The 10,287-nt window shown below is 35.4% G+C and overlaps 1 protein-coding gene and 1 non-coding gene across 2 annotated transcripts; both read left to right on the top strand.

The window, feature by feature from the left end:
* The first annotated feature begins 294 nt into the window (after positions 1-294).
* On the top strand, positions 295-368 carry TRNAM-CAU. The gene has a single exon. It is a non-coding gene; the product is annotated as a tRNA-Met (tRNA).
* Positions 369-516: 148 nt separating this feature from the next.
* LOC110018341 lies at positions 517-9,702 on the top strand. Its single transcript, XM_020715627.1, has 7 exons — positions 517-654; positions 1,292-1,439; positions 1,497-1,553; positions 7,869-7,998; positions 8,829-8,865; positions 8,960-9,194; positions 9,504-9,702. The coding sequence occupies exons 1-7, from the start codon at positions 517-519 to the stop codon at positions 9,608-9,610; spliced, it is 852 nt and encodes a 283-aa protein (XP_020571286.1). The 3' UTR covers positions 9,611-9,702.
* Positions 9,703-10,287: the final 585 nt, after the last annotated feature.

Below are 10,287 nucleotides of genomic sequence, written 5' to 3'. Positions count from 1 at the left end.
TAAAGGAGAATTTGGTGTCTTTCTTGTCAGTAATGGAAGCAATCGTCCCTACCGTCGTAAAATAAGAGCACCTGGCTCTGCCCATTCACAAGGACTCGATTCTATGTCTAAACATCACATGCCAGCAGATGTAGTCACCATCATAGGTACTCAAGATATTGTGTTTGGAGAGGTAGATAGATAGGACTGCGTCTTGCTCGATCAGGACCCTAGCTTGATTGCTAGCCAAAAAACCCAGATTTCCGAAGAGTTTCTTTCGATCCTCGGCTCTACCAACCTAGTTCACTCGCTAGCGCATCCATGGCTGAATGGTGAAAGCGCCCAACTCATAATTGGCAAATTTGTAGGTTCAATTCCTGCTGGATGCACGCCAATGGGAACGTTCCAGAAGTCTATTGGAGTCTCAATGTCAATCCATACATACATAACCAATTGGTATGGTCTATTAAGAACATCTGAAAAGTCAGAACTCTCATTCTGATCGAGACTGGAACTCATAGGGAAGAAAATGGATTTATGGATGGAATCAAATATGCAGTATTTACAGAAAAAAGTATTCGGTTATTGGGGAACAATCAATATACTTCTAATGTCGAATCAGGATCAACTAGGACAGAAATAAAGCATTGGGGCGAACTCTTCTTTGGTGTCAAGGTAATAGCTATGAATAGTCATCGACTCCCGGGAAAGGGTAGAAGGATGGGACCTATTATGGGACATACAATGCATTACAGACGTATGATCATTACGCTTCAACCGGGTTATTCTATTCCACCTCTTATAGAGAAAAGAACTTAAAGCAAAATACTTAATAACACGGCAATACATTTATACAAAACTTCTACCTCGAGCACACGCAATGGAGCCGTAGACAGTCAAGTGAAATCCAATCCACGAAATAATTTGATCTATGGACAGCATCGTCGAAATTCTCAATTGTTTGAGGCTCATGGGAAAACTCGAGATTGATTCGAGAGCGGATCTTTCCCGGAAAGAACGAAAAGGAGATCAGCCTGGATCAACTTCAAAAAATTGGAATATACGAAGCGAGCATAAAAAGGGATATTGGACTCAAAAACTGCGATATAGAATAGAATCCAAAATTGGAATTGGAAAGATCTTGAAATGTTTTCTGCTCCGCACCTTACCTATGATGCAAAAAAGAAGAGATTGACATTACCACCGGCAAAAGGTGATCAACTATCGGTTGTAGTCTTCTTGACATATCAAGTCAAGAGGGCGAGGCTCCGGGGAAAGGGATTCTTTTTGAAACTTTCACGGATGAGGGCAGTCGCTGGGCCTTCTTTTAGGCAATCTCCCGCTGCTCTTTCGCCTCATCCCAACCGATTTCACTTCTTTTGTTCTGGATGGCAAACTCTCAGCTGTGCCATTAGCAGCCGTTTCCCACTTCTTGTTTGGGGAGAACAGACAGTCAGAAGGTAGAGCCTTGACTTAGGGTATATCTTTGGATTGAATCCGTGATAACTGATGTCCAGGCAAAGCAAGAAAGAAAGAGAAGGAGGATGGCATAGAATCATCTCAGGATGTTACAGGCAATCAGTAAGCGTTCCTTGTCGCTAAGCTTTCAAAAAACCAAGCAAGATGGTAGAGAAGCGGTACGCAGTTGCAAGTCCGGTTCATCAAGAAGGCGATGACAAAATACACTATGGAGCGAGAACCCTTCAGGATCAACGGTTTGAGCCCCTTCAAACTCATAGGCTAGCTCAAAACGGCGAGGTGTTTAGGCTTAGCTTAGCCCTACTTAGACTGGAAGGAAGGCTCGATAGAAAAGGATCCTCACGTCCACAATGGAGCTTCGCCTTGACTACATTTAGGGTGCTTCACTCACGCGGCTTTGCTAGATGGATGCAGAAGAGTTGGATGGAGTCTCGCTCAGTCAATTAGTCTAGCCTGCCTTCCGAGTCAGATTTGTTCCGGAATTTTTTTTTTCTTGTCAAGTGAAAATGGAGATTGAAAAAGGGTTGGAACTATTTAAACACGACGTTTTTTGGGGAGTCGGCATCCATTATGTGAAAGTTGGGTCACATCGTGGATGTACATAATTGGAGATCGCTTCGCGCCTACTCCTTCACCTCGAAAACCTTCTCTCCAGCTCAAGATCACTTTCTTCTTTTTCCTGAAAAATTTCACCCAATTATAGTGTTTAACCCATTATAAAAATCTCTAAAAACAGAATTTTTTGCGTTACAAATTGCTCTCTTAGAATCCCTACGGGCCACCTTATATTTTTCCCAATTCTCCAATGCTTTAAAAGGCGTGGGTGTTGGGCAGGGCGTTTTAGCTGTTGTGGGGCGAGGCATCAACCTCAAGGCGTCGGGTAGGGGTGCTAATTTGGGTTAGTAGGTCGGGTTCGAGTTTAACCAGAAAATGACCCGACCTAATAGGGTTAACTCGAACCTGATTCGAATAATAAATAGTCAAAAACTAAAACTCAACCCGAACGCAAGTTTGACACACTAACCCGAACACAACCTGAACTTTTGTGCTTATTCGGGTTATGTTTTGGTGTTTGGGTTCAAATCAAACCCAACTCCAATAATAAACGAGTCAAATTATTTGACCTAAACCCGACTTGAAAAATAATCAAGTCAACCCTAACTCGAATTTTTCGATTCAAGTTCGAGTTGTTTTGGCTTATTGGGTCAATTTTTGACACCCATAGTTTGGAGCGTAAGCCCCACAGTATAAAAAAAAAGAAATATAAATATTAAGAAAAAGACTATATGTGCATAATAAAAAAAGTATTCCTATGCATTAAATAACTCGTACTCGTTTAATTTTAAAATAAGTCTTGTAGGATTAAAGTGTTCAAGATATTAGCAAAAATCCACTACAAAAAGTAAGAACATATAAAAATAAGTAAATATGTTGAGTGAAAAAAAAAATTATGTTTAATTGATCTCAATGCTTGAAGGTTATTTATTCTTCAAATTCATTCTTAATATCTTCTTCACCAATGGTTGTGTTCAAATCACAAGTAGGTCCTTCCTATTCCCTGCATTCATTATCCACTTCATTAAATTCATCATCATACTCAATTTTAGTTGAATTCATAATTTGTTTCCTCTTATCATTGTTGCGTAAATTATAAACACAAACAAATTGACATTCGTAAATATTTACTCTCTTTTTTCTATAGAAATAAGAGTGTATAATTATGTAATGAACAATTAAATGTAAATATGAAACTTGTTCTTTCATTCATCTTTCTTTTCATGTGAGAATATGTTATAAAATTATCTTTTCTTCTTTATTTAATTTTTGTTCTTCTTCATTAATATTAATTGTGGGCACATTTATGATTACATAAACAACAAATACTCATTCGTTTTCACTCATCCAAGAAGGTTCTTGTGAAAGCACTTCATCTTCTTTCTCAACAATCCACTCATCATCAGAATCTATGTCATTTATCATATTGGATCGAACTCTTATTTTTTTCTTATACTTCTCTCTCTCAATTTAATATTAAATCTTACATATATTAGAGCATTCAACCTCTTGTGCTCCAATCTTTTCATTTTCTTAGTATGAATTTAAGATAAAAAATAGTATTTTTGAGAGGTGATTATAAAAGCAAAAAATAATAATTTTTAGAAATAGAAAAAAGTATTACCAATTTCAAAGTGCTCCAATTTTTTTCACAACATGATGAAATGCATGTGAGGCTAAGAACTTGAATAGCAAAATTTGCTAACTTAGGTGTTTTCTCACTAATTCTCATCCAACAATCAACAGGAATTCTCAATTTTCTTGAGTCCATAACAACTCTCAATGTCTTCTCTTAAGTTATCATACAAGCCTAGTTGAATATCAGCTCTAAAACGATCTTCATAATGCAACTTTCTTTTCATGCAAGCAATTAACCCTTCTCTTACCTCATCATCATTAGTAAACATATCCTCAAAGAGAAATTGAGGATTTAAATAATAACCAGCCACATTTAGTGGTTTATGAAGTTGAACTTCCCATTTTGCATCCATTTTTCTTTGAGTATCTCCATACTTTTTTTCATTATGCCCACAATTAAAAATAATTTTTTCAATTTTTTCTTTTGTTGAATTCATTAACTTATAAATACAACTCATGGTTAGTCTTTCTTTTGAATCAACCTCTCCCATTAACTTATAAATATAACTCATGGTTAGTCTTTCTTTTGAATCAACCTCTCTTAGAATATTTACAAGCGGCACAACACTTTCGATATAATAAGCAAGATGACCCAAAAAATGTGGATGAAACAAAATAATATCTCGAGCTTTTGTAATTTCTATCTTCTTTACCCATTGAATTGAACACCAAACTTCTAAGTAAAATATTGTCTGAAGTGGTTACTTTTGCTTGTAAATGCTTTGAAGGGTCAAATATGTCGTAGCAAACTGTGTGATGTCTGGATAAATGAGTTTCATCTCCTTTGTAAAAGATCTCATCAATCTAAGAACCCATATGTGCTCATAAATGAATTTAACAACTTGTTTTATTTTTGCAAGTGTGCTTTCGTTATTTTTTTACTTTCCAATATTTTCTAACATTAGGTCAATATAATATGCTGCACAAGGTGTCCAATAAATATGTTGGTTTTTCTTCATTATCTTTTTACCCACATTCACATAATTTGATCTATTATCTATTATAATTTGCACCATACTTTTTTCTTCTACTTCCTCAATTACGCATTCAAATAAGTGAATAGTAACTCGCCACTTTTTATAGTATTAGAAGCATCGACAGATTTAAAAAAAATCTCTGCTAAACTGTCACAGGAAAAGTTATCAAAGTTTTACTTTTTCCATCTGTCCAACTGTTTGACATAATTGAACACCCATATTTTCTCCCAGTTTTCTTATGCTCCTCTAACATCTTATTGATTATAGCAACCTCATCTTTGGGTATCCAAGTTCTCAATTCATGCATTGTAGTCTAAGTAAAATCAGGTTCAAAATTAGCAACTGCTTAAAAAATAAACATATAATATGGGTCATTGGCAACATTAAACATCAATCTAACTGAGTAGCAGAATCTACCAATTACCCAATATGCTTATTTTCTTTTATCTTTTTTTTTACTTGGAATTTAGAGTAAAATTCCTTGCTTGTGTTGTGGTGAAAGAATTCATTGGACCTCTAACTCTAAGTTGTTCTGGGAGGAGTCAAATAATGATAAATTGGTAGCATTTTGAACTTGATCAACATTTATTGCATTGTTTCTAATGTCACTCGATATACTGTCACGTTGTGTTTTGACTTTTGCCTCTTCTAATGCTTTCTTGCATCTCTCATGAACTTCAGTGGGGGCTTTACTGCATGGTTTAATACCCTTGTGTGTGCTGGCAAGATGTTGCTTCATACGATTTATTGTTCCACTATACATTTGATTGCAAAAGTTATACCTGAAATATTTTTCATTGGATATGTTTGTTGTATATTGCTATTTAAAGTCCTTTTTGCTAGTGTCACTATTACCGGCCACACAATCCTTCCCTTCCATTACAAGTTAATAAATAGCCATTCACTTTAAAATAAATAAAAAAATCAGATTAAATCCACCTCTAGCAAATTGCAAACATGAAAAAAATTAACAAAATTATGGTTTACTATAGATTGAGTGTTCTCTAGCAAATTTTAAACACGAAAAAAATCTGCGGTTTACTGTCGCTACATTGAAATTTCTATAGTTATAGTAAACTGACTATTGCTACAATGTAAACAATAAAAGTAGCAAAAGAATAAAAAATTTCTAACTAAATGAATTCCGGCTAGAAGCCGGGAGGGATCTTCTACCCGCCCGATGGCGAGATTGTCTGTGTGAGTGTTGTCTAAGGAGGTGAAGCAGACACTACTTCGTGCAGGACGAAGTAGACAGCTCAATCGCCTGCTGCGGGAGGGACAAAGCATACGACGACGAGATCTTCTATAACTCTTCGTGCAAGGGAGGAAGCAAAGGGTGTGGGAGATCGATTGCATGTGGGAGACTTTGAATCGACATGAATTGGGTAAGTATGCAGAATTAAGGATTTTTTCGTTTTTTATTTGATTAATAGGTGGAGTGTCAGCCCCGTGAGGGTTCCTGGGCGTACGCACCGTGAGCTTTACTCCCCTCTCATGGGAAAAATATTTACGTACATCATAAGCACTCAGAATTGCGTGCGTATGAAAGTTATTTGAAGGGTATTAGAGGGTTATGTCGTTGTTATTGAGGTTAATACCGTCAATAACCTCACGAAACCTTCGAATGATAGGAAAAAAGATGAGCGCCGAACTGCGGAATTTATTTGTAGGTTATTGAGATGTTATTAGGGTTAATACCCCCAATAACTGAGTTATTGAAAGGTTAATCGGGGTCATACACACGCAGAAATGCGTGGGTATGACATACGTAATTAGCACTCTTTTCATGGGGCTTGAGGCGAGTGGGTTTACAGCTTGCCTTGGGATGCGCCCCATTAACGTCTTTGTAAACAGAGCAATTCTCTAAGCTTTTACATGTAAACCAATTTTTATAACACAAGTTCTTATTTCTTATCTTTTCTTGCACATTATTAGTCAACCACCTACTATTTTTATTTATAGAATATTTTTCTTTTGATTCTCCAAGTACATCTTTTGCCACATATTTAATAGCGTTTGTTAGTTTATCCCACATGGAATTTGCTTCTTCATGAATATCCCAAATTTTAAAATCTTGAAGTTTATTCTTAAAAATAATTTTATTTGTATTTTAGGTGCCTCCATCTAATTCTATGATAATAATTTGTAATATTTTTTAGTTTACAACTCATAATCTTAAAATTCAAAACTAATAATCGATATTTAGTACTTAAATTTTCACTTGAAATAGCCTTACAATCTTTATTAGCTATTTTAATAATTGTGTAAAATATTTTTTAATTCCTCAACTTTCTCTATGTATATGTATGAACAAAGAATTTGTATTTTAAATTTGACCCCAATGTGGCAGGATAAGAATAATGATAGTCATGATGATCTTTAATGCCGTGAGCTATGGATTGGATAATAGGGTGATCGCCCGACTTCTATGCTTGTCTGGGTAACGAAACTTGCCCATTTGGTTCACATGGCTCAATTGAGCTGTCGGATACTCTTATTAGCGGCACTATGTTTGGCCCTATGTGGTTGTTAGCTTTTTAGTTCATATGATTTGTGTAGGAGATAGCTTCAGGTGACATTGTTTCCTGCCTAATTTTCCAACCACGTGTGAAGCATTTTCACCATGCACAATGCTATTCTAGTTCTCAGGGTTATTTGTTTGGATAAGCAAGTATTTTTCATTTCCCCTTCTTCACTGATTATTTCCTTTTTCCAGCCTGAACATTTTTTTAACAAGTACTTAGACGAATGATTCTCAATAGGACTCTATAGAGAAAAAATATTCATGTAGCCAATCCCACTTCGTGGGATAAAGGCTTGCTATTATTGTTGTTGTTGTATTTTGATGAATCATTAGCTCTTTGAAATTATAATTTTTCTCCAAGTATTGTAAGTTGAAATTCATGACCCAATGGGCGCTGAATAACTGAATGAGGATCTAGAAGTCATCACCTTGTTTTAATCTGAGGATAGGTGTTTAATCTTAGGTCAGGTATCATATGCGGGTCCAGTGCTTTTACTTTAAGTCTACCTGAGAATTGTATCTATTTAAAGTATAACTGGCTTGGTTTTTTAGTCTTTTTCTCTATGGAAAAAATTAAATCTGAGTTTTGAGTCATCATCTTAGAATTATCAGTTAATTTTACTTTTGATACCAACTACATTTCATAGTTTTTAGATGTATATTATACATTTGATTTGATTGCCTTTGGCTTATTTTGAATTTTTTCTTTTAAATAGCACATCTAAGGCCTCCTAGCCTATATGTTGGAGGTGTGCCTATTCCACGAGAAGCTTTCATTGGTGGCTCTACATATCATCAAGCGCTTCCCTACAACTATCAGCATGCTATTTCCTATCCTTCTGTTGGGTAAGTTATCATTAGAGAAAAAGAACCAAGATGGCCCCTTAGTTATTTGCAGGAACTAAAATGGTTCTTGTCTATATTAAAGACCAATTTAGTCTCTAGACCAGTAATGTAGTTACTAAAATAGCCCCATAATTCAAATGGGGACTAAAAAAATCCTGTCTGGGGACCATTTTGGTTCTTATTTCAGTTGTCTGGGAATTAAATTGGCCTTTTACATAACCTGGGCTATTATAAATTGTCATAGAAATCATTTTGGTCCTTTTTTCCATTATTCTTTACCCTTTTTTCTCGATTTTAGTTCCAAAATAATTATCTGAAAATTTATACTGAACTTTGGATTGCTTTGCTACTTAATTTTTAGAAAGTTTATCACATTCTTTTTGACTTTGCATTTGAACCTTCAAATGATCATCATCATTAGCCTTGCTAATTAATTGAAGTTTGTTATATGAATCCTCTGTCATTCACTTTTATTGAGTGTTATATTAGGTTTTTAACTTTATTTCTTTTTTCTTTTATTCAAAAAAAAAAAAGAAATCGTAAGCAAGGAAATATGGTTTGGTATAAGCTCTAATTTTATCTTTTTCCTATTTGCCAATTACCAAGCTAAGGGTCTACAAATGGACTATGCCATGTAAATAAGGAATCCACTTTTAAGATATAAGAGAAACTATATTGCAGTATGGATCATAGATTTCTGATGTTTTGTCTAAAATGAAATCCATGGATTGAACAGTAGAAACATTTTATACTCAGTAGTTCTAAATATAGCAAGTTTAAATGTTTTCCACCGCAAAGTTTCTTTAAGGATTTCAATGTTCTTCATGCAGGTACCCAGCATATGGTCCTGAGTATTCCTATCCTCAGGTTGTGTGCTACAAAAAAACTTTTATTTTTGTATGCTTTTTCGAATAACCTGACATGCCCTATTTATAGTTGTAATATTTCGACTGTTTTGCAGAACATCTATAGTCCTTTGATGTCGCAGCAGCATGTTCAAGTTTATGGTGTTCCTGGAGCAGCAAATTCAGCTTTCTACCCTTATGCTCAGTTGAGCCAGCCAATATCCATTGCCCAAGGTTTTACAACGATGCAGGGCTATACAGTGCCTGGGCATCATTTTATGCAACCTGGGGGATCCAGTATTGATGGCTTAACAGCTTCACCACGCCCTGCAAATCATGTACCATGTCCAAGTATGTTTTTTGATCTATAATTCATGTCAAAGTTCTTCAGCCTCTTGCTTCCCACATGCTAGTTTATGTATTGGTTTGGCATCTTGGGAAACTGCATTCATTTCCTTTTTTATTTGTAAACCTGCATTTTTAGTGCGCCTTATACATGCTTTTCATTAAGCGATGTGTATGTTAAGGATCAGAGAATTGGTAAAACAGTAAAGTTTGATGTAGTTCTAGAAATAACGCTTCCTATCAACTATTATTACCTTTGTACGTTAAGATTTGGAAACTTAAAAAGAATAATTAATTTCAAGCTTTATTATACAGGGATGATTTCTATCCCCTCCAAAAAACTGCAAGTGTCCTGTACTTTTTTTCGTTATTTGTTTTTAAAAAGGATGTTTATTAGTTTGAAGTTCCTTGTACTGGGTTGAAGGGGTTGTGATACCTGTACCGGCTCAGCCACAGTACATTATTCCTGCAAATTCGTCTCAGCAGATTTAGTGCAGCAGATCAGATCATGCAGCCAACAGAGTGCGCAAGGGAAGACACATTCAGGTTGTATGGTGCAATGTTCTTAACCATCCTTTGATGATTTCCATTTATGCTAATGCATTTTCCCTTTTTCCTATGAAAACCAGGTATCCTTAGATTGCTGACAGGACAAAGAACAGCAGTGCCGCTATTAGAGTGGCATGCCTTTCTTGCCTTGCAACCTAACATCTTTGCATTCTAGAGGTAAATTTTAGTCCAAAATTTTCATGGTTTGAAATCAGTTTTTTTATCACCTGTTCTGTGTCTTTTACATGGTGATTTAGTTTGGTATTTATGCTCTTTCTACTTTACAGAAACTTCATTTCCTGCTTCCTTAGTGAAACACTATTCAGAAATTTGATAATGGTAAATGATGTTTCAGAAGTTTTTTTGAAGCAAGAGGGCTTTCTGATTCATTCTGCAGTCTGGTTCCCATTAATATCGCATTGGATCCATTATAACAATCCTGTATTTCAACCTGATATTCTTAACTCAAACAAATCAAATACTTAGGAACTTCTGAATGTTTAAACAGAAGACTACTAAGCAATTTGTTTCATGTGGACTCTAATGGTGG

Source organism: Phalaenopsis equestris, unplaced genomic scaffold, assembly GCF_001263595.1.
Source record: "Phalaenopsis equestris unplaced genomic scaffold, ASM126359v1 Scaffold000002, whole genome shotgun sequence".
In the NCBI taxonomy this organism is placed as follows: Eukaryota; Viridiplantae; Streptophyta; class Magnoliopsida; order Asparagales; family Orchidaceae; genus Phalaenopsis; species Phalaenopsis equestris.
The sequence above is the reverse complement of the archived record's forward strand: the minus strand, read 5'-3'. Positions and strand labels throughout refer to the sequence as shown.

Excerpts from the sequence above, each read along its gene's own strand:
- LOC110018341 (XM_020715627.1), top strand. The coding sequence starts at position 517 with ATGGATGGAATCAAATATGCAGTATTTACAGAAAAAAGTATTCGGTTA. Across the intron at positions 655-1,291 it reads AACTCTTCTTTGGTGTCAAG|TCGCTGGGCCTTCTTTTAGG; the intron begins GTAATAGCTATG and ends GGATGAGGGCAG. Across the intron at positions 8,866-8,959 it reads CTGAGTATTCCTATCCTCAG|AACATCTATAGTCCTTTGAT; the intron begins GTTGTGTGCTAC and ends ACTGTTTTGCAG.